The sequence below is a fragment of the Vombatus ursinus genome, unplaced genomic scaffold (assembly GCF_900497805.2).
Source record: "Vombatus ursinus unplaced genomic scaffold, bare-nosed wombat genome assembly UNPS02000582.1, whole genome shotgun sequence".
Classification (NCBI taxonomy): domain Eukaryota; kingdom Metazoa; phylum Chordata; class Mammalia; order Diprotodontia; family Vombatidae; genus Vombatus; species Vombatus ursinus.
This window is the reverse complement of record NW_020940360.1, coordinates 25333729-25360890: the sequence shown is the minus strand read 5'-3', so window position 1 is coordinate 25360890 and position 27162 is coordinate 25333729. Positions and strand designations below refer to the sequence as shown.

General features: G+C 35.4%; 1 protein-coding gene across 2 annotated transcripts in view; it reads left to right on the top strand.

Annotated features, from left to right (window-relative positions):
• The window catches only part of USP45 (ubiquitin specific peptidase 45), an 81926-nt gene that overhangs the window by 17265 nt on the left and 37499 nt on the right, over positions 1-27162 (top strand). For both annotated transcript variants that reach the window (XM_027854520.1, XM_027854511.1), the window contains exons 6-8: positions 15774-15922; positions 16459-16554; positions 18592-18722. In XM_027854520.1, the coding sequence (XP_027710321.1) occupies positions 15774-15922; positions 16459-16554; positions 18592-18722 (376 nt within the window). The remainder of the gene's footprint in view (positions 1-15773; positions 15923-16458; positions 16555-18591; positions 18723-27162) is intronic.

The window sequence follows — 27162 nt, the reverse complement described above, 5'->3', positions numbered from 1 at the left end:
ACAATTTTGTCCATGTAAAACTCATTCTGCTGTAGAGTATAATTTTAAAACTTGCCTATTTTCTTCATACTGACCTTCATAAAAGATGTTCTTGATACAGATTATTCCCATGAAAGTTTTGAAGAGATGGGGAAGTAGGCCAGTAGTCAGTGATATTTTCTCATTCACCTTTGAAAAAAAGTAATAAAGTCCAAGGTTTTCCAAGTGTTGGAATCTTCCCCTTTTTTACTAATTGCTGATCTGTAACCTACTGTAGTCATGCCAAACTCAAAAAGAAATGGATTCCGCAGGCCACATGCTGACTTAGCCACAAATTTACATTATCTTTTTCCCAGTTACATTTTAATGTGATTCAAGCTGCGCTCAGTAGTTTTATACCTTGTCCCTAATGTAATGTTTTGAAGTTTCACTATAACATTCAGCTAATTCAGTTTAAGTCAAGGGTACACAGAAGAGGTCTATGCTGGAGGTGACAGTATTTTGAGAGTACTATAGCTTGATTCTACAGTTGACTGAATGAGGTGGAACTTCAGAATAATGTAGTAGGGTTTGGTTAGTATGTATTAATAATGCCGTAAACATTATGTAGGTGTATGCCTCTGGGCATGGATATTGTCACTGCTATACATTCCTCAAGTGTAGTTTCATCTTATTTTCTTGTATATTTAAGGATAGAGACAGGACCTGTGATTTCATTGATAAAGCATCATAGATTTATAGATTTCGACTTAGAGAGTACCTTATGGGAGAGAACCCCTGAATGAGGAAATTCTCTTTACCACTGCAGGTCAGTACTTCATCAGCAACTTACAGCCTTGGAGTTGCCTAGAGCACTGAAAGAGTAGCTAATAAAAGTTAGCAGTGTTTATGGAAGTTTTAAAGAATATGGAGAACACATGTGATGTAACATTGATCTACTTAATCTAGGTGATGATAGAGCCTATAAAATGATACTATAAAAAAGTGGCCACATTTTCTGTAGCTGGCTAGGACCTGATTTTTAAAAACAGGTTTTTGTTGTTGCCTTTTTTTTCTTTTCTTTTTTTTTTTTTTAAGCAATTGGGGTTAAGTGACTTGCCCAGGGTCACTCAGGTAGTAAGTGTCAAGTGTTTGGTATGAGGCTGTATTTGAACTAAGGTCTTCCTGAGTTCAGGGCCGGCACTTTATCCACTGCGCCACTTAGCTGTCCCTGTTGCCTTTTTTAAAACACTGGTTATTTTTCTTTAGTTCATCTCCCTCTACCTGTTACTAAATCTTTCTTGCAGCAACAGTACTCTTGAGTCCTTTACACCTCTATGGGTGTGCCCTATCAGGCTGTGTGGGTAGCATCACAATTCCTTGGAATTGTGGTTAATTGTTGCTTGGATAAGAGTTCCTAATTCTTTAAAAGTTGTTTGCCTTTTTTACCTTATTGGTATCATTGTGTAAATTGTTCTACTGTTTCTGTTCACTTCACACAAGTTTTCCCATGTTTCTCTGAAACCCTCTCCATTTCATTTCTTTTCTTTCTTTCTTTCTTTTTTCCACTTAATAGTATTTTATTTTTTCCAATTACATGTAAAACAATTTCCAGCATTCACTTTTATAAGATGTTGAGTTCCAATTTTTTCTCCATTCCTCCCACCCCTGTCCCCAAGATAGCAAGCAATCTGATATGTTACACATATGCAATCGTTAATCATATGTCCCCATTAGTCATGTTGTGAAAGAAGAATCAGAACAAGAGGGAAAACCACAAGAAAGAAAAAACAAAAAAAAGTGAAAATAGTATACTCTGATCTGCATCCATAGTTCTTTCTCTGGATGTGGATAGCATTTTCTATCATGAGTCTCTTGGAATTGTCTTGAATCATTGTATTGCTAAGAAGAGTTAAGTCTATCATAGTTGATCATTGCACAATGTTGCTATTACTGTGTTCTCCTAGTTCTGCTCACTTCACTCAGCATTGGTTCATGTAAGCCTTTCCAGGTTTTTCTGAAATTTGCCTGCTCATCACTTCTTATAGCACAATAGGATTCCATGACAAGGTATATACCATACCATTCCCCAATTTATTGACACCCCTTCAGATTTCCATTTTTTTGCCTCTTCAAAAAGACCTATAAATATTTTTGTATATTTTTAGTTAGTTTGTTTTTCATAAGACTAATCCCTCCCTTAAATCTACCCTCCTTCTAATTCTCCTTTCTCCCTTTTCCCCTTTCACTCTTATTTGCCAATGGAATGAAATATATTTATATACATGTGTGTATGCATGCGTGCATGTATTCTTTCCTTTGACTAATTCAAATAAGAGTGAGGTTGACATGTCAGCTACTCTCACTCTTTCCTCATTTGTAGAGATGTTTACTTGCTTGCCTTGATTATGTGAGATAATTTTCCCTAACATTCTTTTCCTTCTTCCCTCCCCCATTCTAGTGTATTCTTCTTCCAGTCTCTTCTGTTGTTCTTTTTAAGATCATTAAGACAGAGTAAAATCCATTCCTAGCCTTGTCTACTTAGACTCCCTTTCTGACTCCTGATGCTATTGATAGGGTTCGGAGGGGACACAAGGGTCATAAATGTCAAGTGTTGCAACTTCAGAGTTCCTTTATCATTGTTCATTTGTGTTTGTTGTTTTATGTTTCTTTTCACTCCATTGGAAACTTCAGAGTTTCTATGCAACTCAGGTCTTTTTCTAAGAAATGCTTAGAAGTGTTTTTTATCATTTAAAAGTCCATCTCTCCGTCCCCCCACATTATACTTAGTTTTTCTGGGTAAGTTATTCTTCCCTCTAAGCCTATATTTTTTGTATTTTGGAATATTATAGTCCAAGTTCTCTGCTCCTTTATAGTTGTGGCTGCTAAATTGTGTGTGATCCCAGAAAGCCATCCAATAGGATAAACAGTATTTTTCAAGAAGAGAAAAAAATCAGCAAAACTGATGAATTCTGCAAAAGAGTCTGAAAATATGTTCAGTATTTGTGGACCCAGCTCTGCAAAGGAGTGGGATAGGGATGCTTCTTATATATCTTATTTAGAGCCATGCTTATTTTTTATAATTTTATAGGATATTTAGTTTTGATTGTTATACAGTTGCTCTTTCTTTTTGCGTTATTGTTTGTTGTCAGTTGTTTTTCAGTCGTGTTTGACTCTTTGTGACCCCATTTGGAGTTTGTCTTGGCAAAATGATGAAGTGGTTTGCCATTTCCTTCTCCAGCTCATTGTACGGATGAGGAAACTGAGGCAAACAGGGTTCAGTGACTTACCCTGAGTCACACAACTAGTCAAGTGTCCGAGTTTAGATTTGAACTCAGGAAGATGAGTCAAGCTGTTCTTTCAGTTTGTAGTCACTGTGTATATGGTGTTTTTTTGTTTCCAGTTACAATACTTTGCATCAGATTATGTACATTTTCCCATGTTTCTTTATATTTGTTGTTTCATAGCACAGTAACATTCCATAATATTCATGTACCACAATTTATTTGGCCAGATTAATGGCAAACACATGATTAATGTGTTCTAATACTTGTTTCTTCAGATCTTCAGCAGTTTTCTGTCTTTTGACAGTCTACTGACAAAGGAACAGATTTAATTTCTTCTTATATTGTTTTTCTTGAATTATTTGAGCCATTTTTACTGAAGCTTGAAGAACAAATTATTTTCCAATGGTGTGTGACTTTTCTTTTTTCAGTTTAAAGTTAGAAACTTCAAAATATGCTTCTAAACATTTATCATTAAGTTTAGTGCTATTTTGTAAAATACTGGATTGAGTATTGCATGGCTTTAATGTCACTGAAAAATATGTACCAGTTTGTCTTCATGTTCTGGCACCTTTGTTATTAAAGGTCTTGGTAATCATGATGGCTTCATGTTATCATTAGCTAATAATATCTTAGGGCACACAAATCAGCATCAACAGTAGTCTGTAAACCCATATTTCAAATCTTGATAATGCCATATTTGTTTTTTGCCAGTTTGTTGGAGCTTAGTGGGTCATAATTTTTTCTTTGTAATTCAGTTGATAAAGAATTCATACTAGGAGCAAGGGAAGTATCAGTCTGCCATTATCTTATTGTTCAATTATAATTTCATTGTTATTATTATTATTATTGTCATTTGTAATTCACAGTTTCTTTTCAGGGATTTTCCAAAACCACTCATCCATTTTGGGAAATTTAGTTTAATTACATCTAGATAACATCTACAAATCTACTTAATTGGGCACATGTAAATTAAAATGGCACAGTATGCTGCAACTGAGTGAGTTCTCAACCCCTCTGAGCTATGGAATTCCCAGTCTTCCCCAAGAAGACTTTGTGTACTATACATGATTTGAGTAAGGGCAACACAATTATAAGTCTCTATATTAGATGTTAGTAAGCTTAGTTTATTTCTTTTTTTCCAAAAAAATATAAGTAGATTTAATATACTCTTCCCTTATCCCAATGGATCATCTGATGCACCTTAGAGGATATGCACTCACTACTTGAGAGACCACTGATCTTGAGTGTGACATGCATTTGACTAGACACAACCCATAGAACTTGTGCATAAGTATTAGACACTTCAGGTGGATGTTGACCTAAACTCAGAATTGAATAAGAGGAAGAATCATGCAATATAAGTGGACAGCAATCACGCTGTCTGCTCTAACCCATACCTGAACAAGAATTCACCTACAACATATCTGACAGGAAGTCATTTGTGCCTTAATGGGAGAACCCACTGCTCACAGTAGCTTATTCTTCTTTTGGGTAGCCCTTATTGTTTAAAAGTTTTTCATTGCAACAATGAGGGAGCTAGATTGCATTTGGAAAATTGTGCAGTACTTCCAGTGACCTCAACATACAATATTTCCCATCTACTTAATACCAGTATTCTTCAGGCGATGCTACATGGCTGTGAATCGTGGAATTCCACAGTCTTTTTTATTTGAAATATCAAGTACATATCAATGCATGAAAACAAAATGGTAAGATTATTCTATTTAGCAGCAAAAATTTCTGTATCTTAGTAGATAGGTTCCAAAATGACAAGATAGTGGCATTTACTTCTTATTTGGGGTGGGCGTGCTAAGGTATTCGCACTTGATGTAAATATACATGTCACCATATTGACAGTTCTTCTAAGTTCATCGTCTACTTTCTCCAATATCTCCTCTTTGAGTTTTACCTGATGTTATCGCAGTTTTCATTTGAATCCACAGAGAGATGGGACACCATTTTCCATTTTGATCCTGAATATCTTATGGGATAATATGATGAAAAAGCTACTGATAAATTTTGAACTCAAAAAGTAATGGAGAGACGTAAGGTAAACTAGGCCACAACATATTTTGAATGAAGAATTATATATATGAAGTGAAAGAGGTAGTCTGGTATTGTAGAGGGAATGAGGGATAATAATAGATGCACAGCTTGTGTTCTATGTTGGTACCTACATAATGTAAAGAGCATATTGTTGACCACCTCCCTACCCCCCATGGAGTACTTATAGGAAGACGTGGAATGATGAAAAGACATGAATGTGTTGAGATCCAAATAGATCTTTCCCTACTGGAAAGAGTGCCTACTTTTGCCCAGTTATGTGTCCGTTGAAGTAACAAAGTACAAAGATGAAAAGAATCTGAGTTGCGAGTATATGGTTTTGTGGAGGTTGCAATTTGAAATAGTATAAGAAACTAAGGAAATAGTTATGTGATTCCCAGGTCATGTGTCCCACCTTATCTTTCTTTACTCTCCAAGATAACATTGTAGCCAGAGTGACCACCATTACTGTCCCAAAGATTATAGACTAATTCCTACTGCTCTACTTTTGTTAATTATTTTCTTTCTGCCTACCATGTCCTCCTCTCTCTTGTCTTTGTAAATCCTACCAGTGAAGATTCAGCTTGAGCCTTCTTTATGGATTACAACAGACTTCTTATCAGGGGTAGCAGCAGGAACTATGCCCTTACTTCTTCCTTCACAGAACTTTAGTAATAAGCCAATATTTCTCATATTGGCATTTAATAACATCTTACCTTGCGCTTTTTTTTAACTGTTTTACATGTATATGTCATCTTTCCATTGTGATTGTAAGGTTTTCAAGGGCAGGATCTGTGTCTAATACTTCTGTTACTCACATAATGCTGAGCATGTAGTAGGTACTCAATAATTACTTGCTGCAAAATTCAGGTACTCTTATTACTAAAGACATAAATATTCTTCGCAGAGTATGAGTGATAAACATTGTTTCAACACATTTATATATTAAAGATAACCTTTTTGAAAACAAGCTTGAAGTAGAAAGTCTTAGATGATTTCAAGTAACTTCCATTGCTATTTATTTTAATATTCACCGATGGAAAATCAGAGAATCAAAGAATTTGAGAGTTGGGCCTCAGTGGCCATTGAGTCCAACCCATGGTCTAAAAAAGTAAGATAGAGTTCATTATAGGGGTCAGTGATATTTACAGCATGTATATTCTCTTAGTTTGTGTAGTAAACGGCTTCTGGGAGCTCTTGTGGCCATTCTAGTGGAAAGCATCTCCAAAGTTAATTAGGCTAGACTTCATGTGACAGACATATAGTCTATCATCTGGCTTATACTCAAAATCTTGCTTGCTATAGGACCTGACAAATCTTGTATTCCACCAGAGTTGCCTTTGAGAACCCAAGGTCACCTCCACCCCACAGTGATGTATTATGATGATACTATATGGAGTATCAGCAATATGGTGCCATAAAAATATGACTCTTTGTAATAGCAGCATAGTGTTATAAGCTTCTGAGTAGGAATGCCTAGGTTTTCTGACTCCTACTTTTACCTTTTCTGTCATATCTCCCTTGTAATCACCCAACATCACACCCTTTTCAGTAGTGGAAAAAAAATTTCCAAATTTCTACCAATAGGAGCTCCAGTAGAGTGCAGCTTAGTAGTTTTCTTTAAAAGAATTTTCTTGTTCTTAGAAATCTTTTTTTTTTAAGTTCACGAATCTAATTGATTTTATTTGCAAGCTTTTCAGTCGTTCGTGGTAGTGACACATATTCAGATTAACAATAATACGAAATTATGCATAAGTAGTAGATGAGTGGTATGCACAAACTTCTATGTGAATTCCAGAAAATAAAACATTTTTAATGTCTAGGAAAGACTATCTAGAGGGTTGTTGTTTGAGTGGGAGTTTTTCATACTGTAAGATCCAAGGGAAAAATAAAATGTTACTGTTTTTATTCAACAGATGAGGAAACAGTACCTAGAAAAAAAATTTCCTGAGATCATGCACCAAGCGAATGAATGAATGAATTATACAAGATTACTATACATTTAATATGTGCCAAGCGTTGTGATAAGTTCTGGTGACATAAATCAAATAGAAAAATTAGATAGTCTTTGGTTTCAAGAAGTTCACACTCTAATTGGGGAACAAAATAGAAATTTCATCTTCACAGGTGAAGTTCAAAGGATACATTGGTGGTTCTGATGACAAGGCCCCAAGTTTAAATTAGTAGGTGTCTTACAAGTTTTAGTACTTTGGATTGGAACCAGTAATTTTATTGGTTGAGGAAATCCCCTCCAACAGTGCAAATCAGTATGTGTCGGAAGAAGGACTTGAATGCAGTTTTCTGGCCCTGAGGTCAGCTCTGCTACTATGTTATGCTTCCTCTTGTCTCTTTAATACTAATTAAATCTGAATTTAAAATAGATGGTACACAAAAACTTAAATGATAATTTTGTTAGGGTTTGTTAGTTTTTTTCTAAATTGCAATGTTGCTAATTTTTTTTTTTACTTTATGGAATAAAAGTCATTTCTGTAACATAGTACAATAAAAAAGATGATTGTACATGAAACTGCAAATATACTAGGCACAACTTGCTGTTCCTTTCAAATATACAACAGAATTATCATGTAAATTTTTCTCCTTCCCTCCCCTCTTCCCCTGCCCTAGAGATGGCTACCATTATATAAATAAGTGTGTGTGTGTAAAATTATTCTATACATACTTAAGTTTATCAGTTCTTTCTCTGGATGCTGATGGTCCCTTCTTCATATGTCCTTTATAGTTAATGTGGGTATGTTAAATTTCTTTTTATAAATATATTGGTCATAAGAGAAGAAAACGTAACGACAATTTGAATTATTCCTTAGTACTTCCTAGCAATGTTTAATACTGGCTTTTCATTATTTAAAAAAAAAAAATCAAACCCTTAGGGTTTGTTGGTTTTGGGTTTTTTTTGTTTTTTTTTTTTTGCCTCAGGATTGACCTCAGAATAAACGGAGTACTAGTTATTACTTATTAGTTATTACTAGTCAGTTTTCATGATCAAAAAAATGTTATGTGTGTGTCCTCCAGTATTAATGACATAGCCTTCAAAAATACATAATAAAGTTTATAGGCATGTATCTGTTATCACCCTTTGTGTTAAATTGCATATTTTCAAAACAAGTATTTTAAGGCATGATGGTTGATAAAATTAGTGGATTTTTAGAAGAAGCAAAAATGAAATGTTTGTTATTTGGTGCTAGTGTGGCAGGAGAGCGTGACAAAAAGATCCCTGCTTCTTACTCAGTTTCTCATAAAGACTCAATTTCTCTTAGGCTGAAAATATGTACAAATTACATTAGTACTGCGTGACTGATTTAGGTAATTGCATTAAGCAATTGAGATGAGCCCCAATGCTGGGTTCCCAAAAGAATGCTTGCAGCTGTGTGGATTTCACATCTGATCCTAGAATTAGTTGTACCTAGCATTATCTTTGAAAGAAAAAAAATCTAACTAGGGAGATATGTGGAATATACACAAAAAATAAAATTCTTTCTTGGGAAAAGCCACTCTGAAATTTCTATGAAAAGAAAGATGAGGCAAAATTATATTTATATTATACTCAAATCATATTCCTATCAGGGTGACATTCATATGTCATTTATTATGCTAAGGAATTGTGGTGAGGTAATCATGTTTGCATATCATGTTATTTTCTAGTAAGTAAACATACTAACTTTACTTTTTGGCTCTTGCATTTTTAAAAATGCAAATAAACCTTTAACAAGATGATCTAAAGTTTGCTATCTTGAATTTAAATCTAATTTAGAGAAACTCATTTATTTACTACACTAGAGTCCTAGAGGGGTACCTTATTGTTGACAATTTTTGTTTAGATAAAATGAATTTTAGACATGCTCTGTATTTAGAAGTAAGAGACTGGGTGAGCCTGTTTTGTGCAAAATGAGATTGTAAATTTAGAGCTAAAAGACATTCCAAAGGTTAGCTGGCCAACCCCCTCCTTTGAAGAGGAAGAAATTGAGGTCCACAGAGGTAAGGAGATTTGCACAGGGTCACTGATGGAAGAAGTAGCAGGGCCAGTATTTGAAACTTGGCCATTTCACTACAGATCCACATTTCCTTCCACTGCATCATCCTGTTTCTTACTGTTCACTCATTTTAAAGTAATGTCTGGGCAAGTAAGTATATGTGTATGTGGGTAAAAGGAATTTGCCCTACCTTTAAAGTGATACAGGGCTGTGGTTAATAGAATGTGGTGACATTTTGAAAAGTATGATAGATTGCTTTGTGAATTGCCTTAGCTAAACTAAGCCAGAGATACAGTGGTTCAGAAAATAATTCCAGGTGCTATTCAGGTACTTGAGACAGTTTGATACTCTTATGGTACTGAAATTTTTACAATGTATATAGTAAGAGCATTTCACAGTGGTCTGACCTTCATCTGACCAAACTTTTTTAGCCCTAATTAGTTCAAAGTCCAGTGTCTATATACTTTTTTTTTTTAGCCTGGAAGATAAACTGTGGGTTTACTACAGGTTAACTACAGAAATACTATAAGCTGAAAAAGTAAAAATCAAGGAATTATGTATACTTATGTAAGTTTCCTAATTACAGGTATAATAGTTGATATTGGCATTTTGTATAGCATTTCACATGCATTTTCTATAAATATAAATCATTTGAAAAATAAGTTCTTGCTGATTTGATAGTACCTTTTTTTACGGTTCAGGCGACTTAAATATATCATCTATAAAATGAGGAACTTAAACTATATAACCTCAGAAGTCCTTTCTACCTACAGACCTGTGATGCTGTTTACCACCTCTTAACTATAGTTAAGAATCTTAAAATTTTGAGAAATATTTTTAGAAGAGTGTTTTGAGAGGATGCCTGTCAGTTGGGGAGTGGCTAAACAAGTTGTGGTATATGGTTGTGATGGAATACTACTATGCTATAAGAGATGATGAGCTGGTTGATTTTAGAAAAACATGGAAAAGACTTGAATGAAATTATTTGGCACCATTCCTATTTTTGGTTTGAAATACAAAAGCCCAAAATATATGTCCATATTTTTTATAGATATAGTTGTCTCTATAAAGATATAAAAATATATATATATATTATACACAAATAAAATCATAAATAAGTATTTATATTACTTATATTCTTGAATAATACCAAGATAATATACTTACATTCAGTTTAATTATGGGATTGTAAAATTTATCAATCTTCAAAATACTCTAAAAAATTTTTTTTACTTGTTTTGAACTTAAATCGACAAAAAATATTTCCATGTACAAAGAACAACATAAAAAGAAAATTAAATATAAAACCATGAATTTCCATTTCACACTATTGACTTTTTTTGGGAAAAACTATGTAAATAAATACTGTACTTCGTTTTCAAAGTTACTCTGCTTTTCTGTGCTTCCTTCTAAGTTTTCTTTTGTTCTCTGCTGTGCACTTTTTATTTTTTTACTCCCTCTTCCCTCCCACCCCGCCCTAGAGAAGGCTACCATTAGACGCAAATATGTATATTCATATATGTCTATCTATCTATAAATATATGTAAAATCATATTATACATAATTCTGTTTTTCAGTTCATTCTGTGGATGTGGTTAGCCTTTTCCTTCATAGGTCTTTTCTAGTTGATTTGAGTATGATACTCAAAATTATTTAAGTCATTCAAAGTTGTTCTTAGAACAATACTGGTGTTAACTGTACCTTGTTCTTTTGGTTCTGCTCATTTCACTCTTTCATTATTTCCTTCAGGTCTTTTCCATGTTTTTCTAAAATCAACCATAATTTTCCATTTTAAAAGGTGTAGTTAAGATATTAGATAAAACCCAAAATATGTCTGTATTTTTGTAGATATATAGATATAGCTGTCTCTATAAAGATATTTTGAAGATTGATAAATTTTTATAATCCTATTATCATTTACAATAAAAAGTAACTATTAATCATTAAAGCATAACTTTTATTGTAAAAAATCTAATATCTTAACTATACCTCTTAAAATGGAAAATTATTTAGTTCTTCAATTTAAATAGTCACAGCAACAGTTTTTCTATTTCTGGCATTTTTCAAGCTATCAGCAATATAATTTAAAAGAAATGACTGTTCTGCTCAGCCATACTCAATTTTTATCTTTTATTTCTTTGGCACCATTCCTATTTTTACAGTAAGATAAGTTACGGTTTGCTTTAGTGAGAATGGTTAGTGGTTACTTTTTATTGTAAATGATAATGACGTTATAAATAATTGTGTTTTTTATTAAACAAAACCTGCTTTAAAGCTACCTCAGTTCTAATAAACTGATAATTTTTATACCAAAATCATAAAAATTGATATGTATCTAAATACTGCATAAAGTGATATAGAGGCTAGTTGAATAGCTCTTCAGATGTTCAAGCAGCATAGTTGGTTTCTACCCAGAAGACTTTTAAGATTTGACGTTATCCATTTGAAGGCTTACACTTCTATACTCTCTGTCATGTATTTGTTGCTATTGCTTCAGTTGTAAACCATAGGCCTTAGAGTGTGAATAGTGTGCTGTGTAATATAATTTATTTGAAAAATTTGGCAAATACTGGTAGATTTCTTAAGTGAAGTCATTTTTGTAGGTACTCGAGCAGTTTTATTTTGAAAATGTAAAGCTGCTAAGAATCTTTTTTAAAATAAGTCACTTATAAAAATATATTTAACAAAAAAAGCTTTACAGTATGTAATATGTGATATCAAATAAAAAGTAAAATGTCAAATCTTATAGCTTAATTGGGCTTGTATATTTTCTCATCCTGAATATAAAATTCAGCAAATACATTCTTGCTACTTGTGTGAAGTTGCTACTTAACCATAAAATAAAATGCTTTTATTGAGTTTGCCCTGAAGATAAGATCCACTGTGGCAATGCTCTCCATATATGGTGGCTATGCATGGAGAGCCAGGTGGTGCTGCAAAGCATTGAACAGTGAAGCGTGCACTTATCTAGGTTTGACATTTGTCATCCCATACTGCTAAAGGGAAAGGAAAAATCTGCTTTTCCATATGTTTATGCTTTTTTTTTTGTCCTCAGTTTTGTCCAGATGGTCTGGTGAACATTGTTTACTTTAAGATGTTATCCCAGATGTTTTTGAACACTCATATGTACACAACTATAGTATACTAATCCACAAATTACTTGCATATTTTAATTATAAATATTTTTTTTCATGGATGACATGGAAAGTTGACAGAACTTTCTTCTTGAAAAGTTCCTAAAATGAATAATAGCATACCCCCACTATCACTCAGCTACTTCATTGCTGTCAATTTAAAATTATGTATTTGGTGATATTTAAATTGTTAGGTTGTGGTAGTACAGTATAAAAATATCAGCTAAGGGACATAACTGCAAATAACTTTGTGTTTAGAAAAAGTTTGTATTTATTATCAACATGCAGATTTATTTGTATTTGATCTTTACTTGGAAAATATCCTATTTGTGTTTTTAATTATTTTCACGTGTCAATAGAGAAAGTTTTTTAAGTGTCAAAACATACAGACAACTTCTTAATCAGTACATTTTGTTTCAGTTTGTATATTAGGAAATACATATTCTGCAACAGTTCGTTCAGTGAGATATTAAAAATGTGAGAGATAGGAAGGTATACTTTGCTAGCAGATAAAACTAAGCATAATGTCATAAAAATTAAACCATGAAACACTTAATTGGACAGACAACAAATGCTAGCCACCTACCAAAGCAGAAAAAGCTTTGGGTTTTTTTTTTTTCTGTGTAAAGGCTGTGGGAGAAAAAAATCTAACTTTGTATAAGATGAACGGGTTGTACTAGGTGACTACTGGTGTCTTCCAACACTTTGAGACCTCAAATTATTTTTATAAAGCAGTAATATCATTATTTGGTACTATTTTAAAGCAGAAAAAGAGATCAGTGGAACAGATTAGACAAGAAAGGTTCTATATGCCAAGCACTGTGCTCAGTTCTGTGGATACTGAAAGAGAAAAATGACAGTCCCTGCTGTCCAGGTGCTTACAGTCTAACTGGGGAGACAACAAAGCAATATATAAAAACAAATTGTATATAGGATAAATAGGAAATAATTAAGAGAGGGCAGTCATTAGAATTCTGAGGGAAGAATTAAGGAAAGGCTTCTTTGGGGGGGGCAGGTTAGGCAATTGGGGTTAAGTGACTTGCCCAGGGTCACACAGCTAGTAAGTGTCAAGTGTTTGGTCTGAGGCCAGATTTGAACTCAGGTCCTCCTGACTTCAGGGCCGGTGCTCTATCCACTGCGCCACCTAGCTGCCCCAAAAGGTTTCTGTAGAAGATGGGATTTTAATTGAAACTTAAAGAAATCTGGGAAGCCAGTAGGCGGAGATGAGGAAGGAGAACATTCCAGGCCTGGCTGATGGCCAGACAAAATGCCTGAAGCAGAGAGACATGGAGTGTTTTATTCAGGAAACAGCAAGGCAGCCAGTGCTGCTGGATCAAAGGATACATGACAAGGAGTAAAGCATTAAGAAGACTGGATAGATAGGAAGGGGCTAGATTATGAAGGGCTTTGTTTAGCTTGAATGCTAAACAGGATTTTGTCATTGATCATGGAGGTGATAGGGAACCAATGGAATTTCTTGAGTAGGGGGTGATGTGGTAGGATGTGCATTTTAGTAAAATCACTTTAGTATCTAAATGGGGGGTGGATTAGAGTGGGGAGAGACTTGAGGCAGACAGATCCAACCAGCTGGATATTGGCAGTAGTCCAGGCATGAGGTGATGAGGAGAGTCTGTATCACAGTGGTGGAAGTGTCAGAGGAGAAAAGGGGGTATGTTCAAGAGATCTTGCAAAGGTAAAATCAACAGACTTTGGACACAGATTGGATATAGAGGGTGAGAGATAGTGAGGAGAGGAGAATGACTTCTGGGTTGCTAACCTGTGGGACTGGAAGGATGGTGTTGCCCTTGACAGTAATAGAGAAGATAGGAGAGAGGAAAGGGTTTAGGGAAAAAGATAATGAGTTCCATTTTGGACATGTTAATTTTAAGATGTCTATTGGACATCAAGTTCGTGATGTCTAAAGGCAGTTGGAAATGTGAATTGGTCAGCAGAAAAATTGGGGCAAGATAAGTAGATTTGAGGCTTATCAGAGTCCAGATGGTAATTAAACCTGTGGGAGCTAATGAGATCATCAAGTGAAGTAGTGTTGAGGGAGATGAGAAGAGGGCCCACAACAGAACCCTATGGGACACCTGTGTTTAGTGGTCTGGAGGATCTGGAGGGAACACACAGCAAAGGAGACAGAGATAGGCGGAAGAACCAATAGAGTGGTGTCTCAAAAACCTAGAGAGAAGAGAGGATTGAGAGAGAGTGATCAATAATGTCTAAGGCTGCAGAGAGGTCAAAGAGAATAAGGATTGAGAAAAAGCCATTGGATTTGGCAACTGAGAGATCATTGGTTAAGTTTGGAGAGAGCAGTTCCATTGGAATGATGAAGTTGGAAGCCAGATGGTAAGGGTTCAGAAGAGAGTGAGAGGAGACAAAGCAGAGAGGAAATAGTAGCAGAAGGCATGTGAGTGATATGAGGTGGTTTGGAAGAAGGAGCTCACAGCAGATTGCCTCAGATTTCAAGAAACTTGTTTATAATTTTTCAGACAATTGGATTTTTTCTGTGTTCTTGATCTTGGACAATTTGGAAATTGTTTTTGGAATCACAAGTTGTTTTTCAACAAAATGGCCATTACAATAAAATTTACATTACCCTTTAGGGGAATAGCTAGACTAATTATGGTATATGGATGTTATTGAATATTATTGTGCCATAAGAAAGTACGAAATGGACCCCTTCAGAGGGAACTGGGTAGATCTCTATGAACTGATGCATAAGTGAGCAGAACTAGGAAAATAACTTAAATGTTGACAACATAGAAAAAAGCAACTTTGAAAGACTTTAGATCTTTGATCCTTGCATGGATCCACCAGAGTCCAGAGGAATGAAGTTGAAACACATTTGCATTTATGCAGAATAACATGCATTTTTAGATATGGCCAATGTGGGAATTTGTTTTGTTGGACTGTGTATATTAAGGGAAGGTGTTCTTTTTCCTTTTTAAAAATTTTAAGGGGGGGGAACAGTGAGGGAAGAGATAGTAAATATTTATAAAAATACAGTTTTAAAAATAATAAGTTTAATTCTAGGTATTGCAGAAGTATAGATAGGAAAAAAGTATACCAGTCAACCAGTGAATCAGAAAGCATTAAGTTAATCAAGTTAACAAACGTTTAAGTGCCTGCTATGTGCCAGGCCCTGTGCTAAAGTACCACACAATTTTACCGTTGTTTATGTACAGTCTTATGTAGTTTGTTTCCTTCATGTGAGTTTATTTTTTTCATAGATTTATCACCATGCCCAAAAAAGACTTTATTTAGCTTCCTTTTCATGAGCTCCATATTCAAGTAATAATTTTCTAATTTGATTACATACATCTTAAATAATTTGTGGGGTTTATTTATACTTGTAGGTTCATTTTCCAAAGTAATAAGGCTTTGTGAAGAAAAGTGTGAAACAGGTGAAATATGGAAAGGAAAATGCCAAATCAGCAGTTTACCAGCTTCTGTGAAAGGAATTAATAATTTGGGGAACACTTGTTTTTTTAATGCTGTCATGCAGGTAAGATGCAAACATTAAGAATTATAATTTTTAAATTTGATTTTAAATATTTTAGAATTATGTTAATTCTTGATTGTCTTTGGGAAATAGTCTATTCATGAAATGGGAAAGGAAAAGTAACTAAGCCTAATCAGCCACAACAGAATTAATATTTATTATAAATGTATATTAACAGGTACAAGCTTTTCACGTAAGAGTAGCCATGACTACTGCCATTTTAAAATTTTGAAACATGTCAATTCTGTTTTTAGTTCCATCTTAATAGATCCTTTCTTGAATAAATGAATTTTGTTGTTAATGTGGTAATGACATGTTACTTCAATGTTCTTTGCTCAGATATAGCTGAGAGAAAACATTTTACATGAAGGACATTGTATAAATTGCCATAGACATAAAGATGTAATAGAATCCTCTTTTGTTCAGCCAATTACCTAGGCAGTAGTTCTCAGTCAAAATTTAAAGTGAAGAAATCATATGTTATATAAGTCAGTGACATGTTTGTTAAGGGAGAAGGCTTTAATTGTGTTTTCTTTTAGAACTTGGCACAGACTCACATGCTCAGTGAACTGATGTATGAGGTTAAGGAAAGGGGGACAAAGTTAAAAATTTTTCATACTTCAGACCCTAAGTTGGTAAGTAAGCACATCTGTGTAAATTGTAATTGTGCAAGAATGAGCCATCTTCAGAATTCCATTCCTGGGATAGGAGACAATGGCTAGAAATTATTTTAAATAAAATTTAAAAAAAAAAAGCAGTTTGAGCTTAAAACACATTTTTTGTTGTTGAAAAAAAGATTTTTTTTGTAAAACAAACAAAACACAGAAAATACCCCAAACTTCTATAAAAGCATGTCTAATTTGGGATGTTAAAACTCAAACATATCATGAAATTAGAAAATAACGTGACATTCTTTTAAACAAAACATTACATAACTTACAAATGAGTGTTGTTCTTGACAGTATCATCACGTTGGAAAAGCAGTGCATCTCTTTTTAATGTAATATATACACAGTTTGGCCTTGGCCTTACATGATATCCTACCTTTAGTTTTGAAAAGAAAATTTTTTTTCTCTGTATAATTCTACTCCTCTCCCTTTTCCCTTCCTCCACAACCTAAGTATAGTGCTTGTTAATATTAGGCTAATCTTTTTCTCGGCTTTTCTGAGACCAGATAAGCGCAACATCTCAGGTTAATGTCACCTAGGGCACTATGATAAATACTTGAAAATTTACTTTTTCTTTGCAAATAAAAGTAATTTTCAAAAATCCTACAAATCTAGCTATGAATATATGTATGATTCAGCAATGGATTGCTCTTTCCATGCCCTACTGTTTATTTGAGCTGTAGAAGATTTAGAGCAAATTACTAGCTGTGTGACCTTGGACAAATCACTTAATCCTGTTTGCCTCAGTTTCCTCATCTGTAAAATGAAGTGGAGAAGGAAATGGAAAACCATTCCAGTATCTTTTCCAAGAAAACCCCAAATGGGGTCATGAAGAGTCAGACATGATTGAAACGACTGAACAACAACAAAAAACCGTTATCGCTGTTGTTTGAAATGAAGTTTATATTCCAGTATTTTACTTCTATGGAAGTATAGTCTCTCTCTTCCCCCTAAATCCCCAGCCTTGCCTTCCATTTAAATAACCCTTATTGAAAGTGGCACGCTTAAATTTTACTTTCAAATTTATGGGTTAAGGGTTTTTCCCACATGGACTCTTCAGGTTTTTATATGTATAGAGGAATGAACTATGACCTATATATTAGAATTTGTTTTTAAGACTCTTAGAAGTAGGGGCAGCTAGGTGGTACAGTGGATAGAGCACTGGCCCTGAAGTTAGGAGGACCTGAATTTAAATCCAGCCTCAGACCAAACACTTGACACTTACTAACTGTGTGACCCTGGGCAAGTCACTTAACCCCAGTTGCCTTTAAAAAAAAAAAAAAGAATCTTAGAAGTAGCTGTCAATTTATATTGTTATCACTCAGGCAGAAAGCCTTTTTGACATATAAGAACTATAAAGAAGCATAACTTGCCCTTTCTGATATTAGCCTGGCAGTAGATTTTTTGAAACTTACTGTATATTGATAGTGCTATTAATAATCGTAATTGCCTAAAGCCACGTGGTTACATTTTAAAAGTCACATTAACAAATTGCACCATTTTTTTTTCTGGCTTTCCCCCTCCTATCTACCCCACCCCTTAATACCCCAAATGATACCTGGCTTTGAAACAAGTTCAGCCTATACTAGAAGCAATTAACTGAGAAGGTCAGTTGTTTTTCATTCATGTCCAACTCTTCGTGACCCCATTTGAGGTTTTCTTTGAAAAGATGCTGGAGTGTTTTGCTGTTTCCTTCTCCATCTCATTTTACAGATGAGGAAACTGAGGCATACAGGGTTAATTGACTTGCCAAGAGTCACATAGCTAGTAGTAAATGTGTGAGGGTTAGGAAGATGAGTCTTTCTGACTCCAGGCCTGGCACTCTATTCACTCTGCCACCTCTCTGAGAAAATTTATTTATCAATAAATACAGTGTTCCAAAAGTCAGCATAGTTTTATGTGTAGTAGTTTAAATTAAACCAAACAGTGTAACTTTGTTTTTTTTTAGTATGTTCGTGGTTAGATATTTGTATTACTGATAGAAAATTAAATTTCTTATTATAGGATCCACTAGTGGTGAACCTGTCAAGTCCTGGAACTCTGACTTCTGCTATGTTCCTGTTCCTTCACAGCATGAAGGAACCTGGAAAAGGACCACTTTCTCCTAAAGTTCTCTTTAACCAGCTTTGTCAGAAGTAGGTACAATTACCTTTAAAATAAATATTTGTGTTGGTTCCAAAAAGAAATGCTGTCAAGAGAGCACTCAAGTTATTTAATTCGAGTGACTCCTTCATACAGTAATGGTGCTGTTAATACATAGTGTGTTCAATGCTTTAAAGTTATGGAATCATAGCATTTTAGAGCTCGAAGGACCATAAATATAATCTAATTCAGCTCCTTCATATTATAGATAAGGAAACTGAGACACAAAGGAATACATTAAAATAACTCCTATGACTTTAAGAATACAAATCACTTACAGTGCCCTATTTGAACTTTCCTAATAATCATTTCACTTTTTAGAATAAACATGATTAAAACATGAAATTGGATTAATTACATAAATACACAAAAAGTTTAATATTTTAGACCCAAACTTATTTATGGGTATGAGGTTGTATTTAATTTATCCCAAACCAGGTTAATTTGACACTTTTAAATGGATTTGGATTTTTTGGATTTTGTCAGTCTTATTCTTTTTGACATATCTGGCCCCTTTTGACACTGTTGATCATTCTCTTCTCCTTTATACTCTCTCTTCTCTAGATCTTTATTAGCCTGCTCTCTTCTGTCTCTTCTCTTACCTGACTGACCAGTCCTTCTCTATTTCCTATACTGGATCTTACTCCAGGTTCCATCTGCTTGTAAGTGGGTATCTTTCAATGCTCTGTCCTGAGTACTCTTCTTTTTTCCCTCTATAGGTACTTTCTTACTTGGTTACCTTATCAGTTCCCATGGGTTTAATTGTCATTTCTATGCAAATGATTCCTAGTTCTATATCCAGTCTTAACCTTCCTCCTAAGTTCCAGTCTTATATCACCACTGGTCCTTTGGAAAAGAATAGCCAAATATCCAACCAAACTGGATAGCCAATAAATGTTTCAAACCTTCAAATCCTCAAACCTTCCCCTCTTCTAAATTTTCCTGTTGAGAGAAACATTACCTTTCTAATCGTAACAGTCTTAGAATCTAAGTGTCATCCTTAGCTTCTCACTCACTCACACTATTCCCAGAAGTCTCTTCTAAATTCACAACCTTTCATATACATCCCCTTCTTTCCACTCATGTAGAAGCCATGCTGGTGCAGGGCCTTAAACATAAGAAAAAATAGAGGAATTTCATTACAAATAATTACAAAAATGCATAAAATATCTAGTGATCAACCTACCAAAGCACATAAAAGACTCATAGATTCAATTACAGAGTGCTTCTTAAATAAAGAACAACTTAAAATAGCAGGAGGAATAATCAGTTCTCCTGGATAGGCCATGCTAATATGCTAAAAGTGACAGTTCTTCCAAGGTTATTTTAATGCTATACCAATCAGATTACCAAGGAAATACTTTATAGGATTGGATAAAATAATAGCAAAATTCATTGGGAAAAAAAAACAAAATATTTAGAATATTAAGGGAAATTTAAAAAATAATAATAATAATGATGGAGGGGAATAGCACTTCCAGGCTGCAAACTGTATTATAAATCAGCAGTTGTCAAAACCATCTGGTATTGGTTAAAAAAATAAATAGATTAATGGAACAGACTAGACAAGGGAAAAACAGAAACAGTGGAACTGAATAGCTCATGGCTTGATAACATGGAAAACAAATTACCAAAGGGAAAAACTCCTTCCTATGCCATATTCCACAATATATTCTAAATGAATATGTGACCTTAATATTAAAGATTGTACTAGAAAAACATTAGAAGAGAAACAGGACATATACCTCTCATAGCCATGAGTAAGAGATACATTCTTTTTTTTTTTTTCCCCAGCCAAAGACAAGATTTATTAGAACATCCGTAGTATCGGGCAGACTTTTATGGAGTCTGAGTGTTAGTGAGCTATTGGCTAGATTTTAAGAATCTCAGCATCTTAATGGAGACAAAATGGATCTTATATACAGAATAATATAGCCATGTGGCCAAAGAAGTATGGAGCCTAGATAGGATTAAGGGTAAGAAGTGGCCTGGGGCCATAGGGAGGTAAAACAATGGAGGGCTAAGTTAGGTTAAGGGTAACAGAGAATTGGGAGATTGGATGTAGCCATAATGAAAGGCCAGTTGATGGAATTATAGCCTCAGGCAAACACCAGAGATTTGGCCATGTGGAACAATCCAGGGTTTTTCCTCTAGATCCCATCCTCATCATTCCCCCCTCAAACAAATGGGACTCAAATTCTTTTGGTGTAAGGGGTGAAGCTCTCAGCTTCTGAAACTGTTTCCTGCTGGCAAGGGACGTAGAGCTATCCCAAAGAAGAGGCTGACTGGAACCGAGCACAGACTGCATCCAGGGAACGATGGGGGGACATTGGCTGGTACTCGCTGTTTGCTCCCAACTGTAGATGAATGGCCTGTAGTCTGGAAGACACAAATCTATCAGAAAAGACTGCAGGGACTAGATTTAGGGCCCAACTTTGAGAGAATAAAACATCCTTAACTCTGTTTGGATTCAGATAATTCAGTTTTCCAACCGTGCAGTATCAAATCCACCTCATAGCCAGAGTCAGGAATAGCCAGGTGGGTAACATTCCCTTTCAAAGGAATATAATGGGGAAACTGAGCCAGGAGGATCCTGTCTTAGACTTGTTATAAATAAAACCCCCAGACTCAGTTCTGAAGTCTGCTGTCTCAAAGACTTTTTATTAAAGAGGTTGAAGTGTGTCGTTTCCATTCTCACAAGAAGCAGGCACACCTCCTTTGAAGGGGAGAATACGCTGAGTACAGAAGCAAGAGCAAGCTTTATAGTTAGTAATTGCCTAACTCCTCCCTTCTGGATCAGGATTGGTCCTAATGCTTCTGGGTTACAATCTTCCTTATAAGCCCTGTTCATGTATTTTATATACATGTGCTCTCCACCCCTTAACGTACATTTTGTGCTTAGAATTGTGTTGTTACCCCCTCACCCACCATGGAGAAGTTAGCCTGTCTGTGCTGATTTCTTATCTACTTATGTGAAAACTTAACTTTTTTATTTCTCACAGACTGAGGCTAAAATTGTCCTCTCAGCTTTTCCCGATGCTGACTTGCCACCAGTATCACATTCTCTGAGTAGCTTTTGGCATTTCTCTCAGATGGTAGATTATTGATTATCGATAGATTATGACCCATCAGACAACTCAAAATAAAATCCTATGAACTTTTACCTCAAACAGCAAGTTTCACTAATCACAATTTAGGAAAAACTTTTCCAGGATTTACATCTCAAATTTAAATTTGTCCTGATATAAAAAACCAATCGTTACAGATTATTCCTATATAATTGCAAATTCTTAGCAAGACAAAACCCAAACAAGCTTTTTGGCAAGTTTACCCATTAAAACAATAACCAACAATAGCCAGATTATTTTGGCAGTAACCAAATTATGAAAAGTTGCTTGACATAACTGATACAAAAAGTTCACCTATTTGAAACTTGAAACAAATCCATTACCAATCTGGTGACTTCAGTTTTGCTAAATTCATTTCCAAATTACTTTACACAGAGAATCAATATCTCATCATTAACAATTAAAACTGCAAATTTAAAAGAGTGCTTACCCAAGTTCAGAGGCTAGCTTCTTTACCTTGAGCAGGATGTGCTGAACCTGGGTGATGATTCCAGGCAAAGGTTGCCCTAGGGCCCAAGGCCATTGCCAGGGGTTCACGCTGTAGCTGCTGCCCCTCCCCCCCTTCCCAGGTGGGGGAGGGCAAAATCAAAGGTGAGGGGTAAAGGGTGAAATTCTTTACTCCTATGAGAGGGGTTAACGGATACCCTCTTGACTCAGGGGAAGGGAGTAGGAGAAAGGAGTGACCAGGGTTGTAAGGAGGAGTTCAAAACTCCTTAATAATCAATCACAAAACCTCCAGAATTTGCCAAGATATTTTTAGCTGTTCTGACTTTTCCCTGTCACCTCCATGAAGGAGGATTCAGTGGTATAGAGGGAAGGAAGGAAGGAACTAAGCCTCAGGGAACCAGAAAGCAACTGCAGTTTTCCCCAATTCTCTAGCACTGAGAGAATTGACAGAATTGGTTCCAGATAGGGCATCTGTCCTTGTCTTCTATGCTGCAGAAAGTGTACCCCGGTCCATGGCCTTGAACCGACCCAGTGGACCAAGAGCTTGAGAGTATCAGGCCGAGTGCAAGACAGCCTTGTAACTGTCTCCAAGCGTTGGTGCCTGGAGAATGACCCCAACTGCAAAACAAGAAAGGAGGTGGGGCAGGATAAGCTTATGTACCTTCCAGTCTTGGCTAGAGAAGAACTTGGGATTAGGCAGTTTCTCCGTACGCACCATCAAAATGTTGAGGTTTAGGGGTGCTGGGACCCCAAAATCACGACATGCGCGTCCTGCCCGAAAGAATTTGACCCAAGCTTGCTTTCCAGCCAAAAACAAGGTTTATTAAAGATCCACCATATTAGCCAGACTCTTAAGGAATCTGAGCATCTGTGGGCTATTGGCTAGATTATAAGAATCAGAGCCAGGAGATATATTCTTAACCAAACAAGAGATAGAGGCAATTAAAAAAAGATAAATAACTTGATTTCATGTTACTAAAAAGCCTCTACATAGACAAAATTAATGCACCTAGGAGAAGGGAAGTGGTTGAGTGGAAAAAAAAATTTTGGTATCAAATTTCTCTGATAAGAATTTAGTATACATGTATATATGACTTAAAATAGCCATCCCCAAAGGATATGGACAAACTTCTCGAAAGATGAATTGCAAAATATTCACAGTCACAAGAAAGAATGCTCCAAGGCACTCATAACAACAGAAATGCAAAACAAAACAACCCTGAGGTTTTACCTCATACTCTGCAAATTGGCAAAAATGATTTAAAAAAAATGGCAAGAGTTAATGTTGGATGGGTTGTGGAATAACAAGAATGTTGTTGGTGGAGCTCTGAGACACTTCAACCATTTTGGAAAACAGTTTGGAATTAAAATGTCCATACTCTGAATCTGAGTCTCGGTTACTGGGCTTATACCCCTAGGAAGTCATCACTAAGAAGAAAGGCCCCATGCACCTCAAACTTTTTATAACAGTACTTTTTGTGATAGCAAAGAATTGGAAGCATAGTAGATGCCCATCAGTTTGGGAATAGCTGAGCAAATTGTGGTACATGCATATAATGGAATATTACTGTGTTGTAAGAAAAGATGTGTGTGATGAATACCAAGAAAACATCATATGTAGTATAATTTAAATGAAAAAGATGAAAAATGAATGTAACAAAATTAATAACAATCAAGCAGGACTGGAATGGAGAGATATTTGAAGACACCCCCAATTCACCCCTTTGTTGGAGGTGGGGGGTCCACAAGTGTTACACATTGCATGTGTTTTGGGACTTCTTCAGTACATCAATCAGTTTTTGCTGATTTTTTATTTTCCTTTCAAAAAAAATAGTATTATGTGGGATGGTTCTTTAGGAGGTGGAGAGTAGGAAGGATACTTGGGATAACTGATAATATAAGAAACAACAAATCAACAAAAACTTATTTTTTAAAAAAACTAAAACAGTGGTCCAGTGGATTTCCAGGTAAATCTCCTATTCTACTTCATTCCTCTTAACTGTTCACATTTGAATTTTGCTATTTCATCAATTTTAAAAGAAAATTTATTTAATTTATTTTAAATTAAATTTATTTAAAAGAAAATTTAAAAGAAAATTAATTTAAAAGAAAAATCTGGAACACCAGGTAGTACCTGGTTTTATAAGTGGGAACCCATGCAAGGGCTCTTCAGGTGCCTTAGTACTTAGTACAAATGCCCTACCTTTCCATTCTTCTTATACCTTATTCCTTTCCTGCTATCCAATGACACTGGCCTCCTTGCTGTTTGTCACATAGAACACTCCCATTTCCTGTCTCCAGACATTTTCACTAGCTATCCCCAGTGCGTGGAACTCTCTGCTTTCTCATCTCCATTTTCTGACTTCTTGGCATTTTTTGACTTCCTGGCATCCTTCAAGTCCTAGCTAAAATCCTACCTTCTACAAGATGTCTTTCCTGATCCTTCTTAATGCTAATGCCTTCCTTCTGTGATTATCTCCAATTTATCCTCTATAGATCTTATTTGTATATTGTTGTGTACTTGTCTCTCCTATTAGACTGTGCATTCCTTGAGAGTTTGCTTTTTGATGTATCCCCAGCACTTAGTACAGTACCAGGCACATAGTAGACACTTAATAAATGCTTGCTGACTACCTGTGCTTCTTCCATCTTGTGCTTGGCCCTTCTATTATTTGTGCACTTTTATGAAAAGAGGTGAGTGAGCAACATAGGAAGAAGAGCTCTTGGCTACAAGGGCTCCACCCATCACTTAATACAGCTGTGCTCTTTTTTTCTTTGAACCTTCTGTATAATTCTCTAAAATCTTCTTCTAAACTATCAGTTAATCTAATTCAAGTTGGAAGCTATGATATTGTCTTGCTATTCCCGCCTCCCACTCCTCCACCTTCCCACTCACACGTAGGTGTATATGTGTGTGTGTATGAGACTTTTAAAAAAAATTTAATTTTTAATTAATTAATTTATTTTTAGTTTTCCACATTCACTTCCATAAGGGAATGTGGAGTTTTCAATTTTCTCCCCTTCCCCCTCCTGAAGACAGCATGCAGTCTGATAAAGGCTCTACATATACGTTCATATGTTTAATAGTCATGTTGTAAAGAAGTACTAGAACCAATGGGAGGAACCACAAGAAAGAAGAAGCAAAACAAAACACCAGAAGAAAAAAAGGTCAAATACTATGCTTCAATCTACATTCAGACTCCATAGTTCTTTCTCTGAATGTGGATAGCATTTTCCATCATGAGTCTTTTGGAGTTGTCTTAGATCCTTGCATTGCTGAAAACAGCCAAGTCTATGAAAGTCAGTCATCGCATGATGTGGCTGTTACTTTATACAATGCTCTGGTTGTGTTCACTTCAGTCACCATCAATTTATGTTAAGTCTTTCCACATTTTTCTGAAGTTTGCCTGCTCCTCATTTCTTATAGCATAGTAGTATTCTATTCTATTCATATACCACAACTTGTTCAGCCATTCCCCAGTTGATGGGCCTCCCCTCAATTTCCAGTTCTTTGCCACCACAAAAATAACTGCTATAAATATTTTTGTACATGTGGGTCCTTTTCCCATTTTTATGATCTCTTTGGGGTACAGACCTAGAAAAGGTATTGCTGGGACAAAGGGTATGCACAGTTTTATAGCCCTTTGGGCATAGTTCCAAATTGCTCTCCAGAATGGTTGGATCAGTTCACAACTCCGCCAACAGTGCATTAGTATTCCATTTTCCCACATCTTCTCCAACATTTCTCATTTTCCTGTTTTGTCATGTTAGCCAATCTGATAGGTGTGATGTGATACCTCAGAGTTGTTTTGATTTAATCAATAGTGATTTTGAGGCCAGAGCTGTATCTACTGCACCACCTAGCTGTCCCTTTACCTACAGTTTCTACCAGAGAATCTACAAGCAATAGGAAGTCAAAATTGCCTTATTTTCTTGGATCATGATAGTATACTTATTTACTTAGGTGAAAAGAAGTTCTCATCTCTAGTTCAAATGGTATCACAGATGCAAAAAAAGGACATCATGGAATATCTCACTGAGATACTGTTAGTTTCCTCAACGATCTTGAACACTGATTATTTCATTATTTTTTATAATAATAAACATGGAAAAGAATCATTGTGAGTGTTTAACAGTCAAACACAGTAAGACTGGGGCAGCTAGGTGGCACAGTGGATAGAGTACCAACCCTGGATTCAGGAGGACCTGAGTTCAAATCCGTCCTCAAGACACATAAACACTTACTAGCTGTGTGACCCTGGGCATGTCGCTTAACTCCATTGCCTAGCCAAAAAAAAGAAAAAAGAAAAGAAACAAACACAATAAGACCACTCGATTTTTATACTTCTTGCTATCTATAGAATTTCTCTGTTTGGATTTCTGAATCAGCCAAAATTAAGCATGTCAAATACTTTGAAAGAAAAAAGGGCAAATAGAAAGCAACATTTGAAATAGTGAGCAATAGTATATACTTAATTGATAGCTAGACAAAGCAGTTCTTGTCTCTTCCCCATAAGCTTAAGCAGTTATAGTGTTGTATTTTATACAGGGTGCCCCAGAAGTCCCAGTGCCATTTTAAGCCACTAAGGCTTAAAACTGCACTGAGACTTTTGGTTATAACATCAATAACACAATCAGTGTCATCCCAATGACCTGTTTTTGTCCTATAGGTAGCACTTCTTTTGACATGTTTCTGAAGGCCCTCCTTGTAGCATATGCTGAATTACATATATGGGCAGAAAATATAAAGAAACTTTTTGAAAGAAAAAAAGAAAAGGGTGATTCTACTCATAACAACTGTTTGTTGTCTGGTACTAATTCATCCACTGTTAATTTTGTTAGTGTTGCAGCTGTCAAG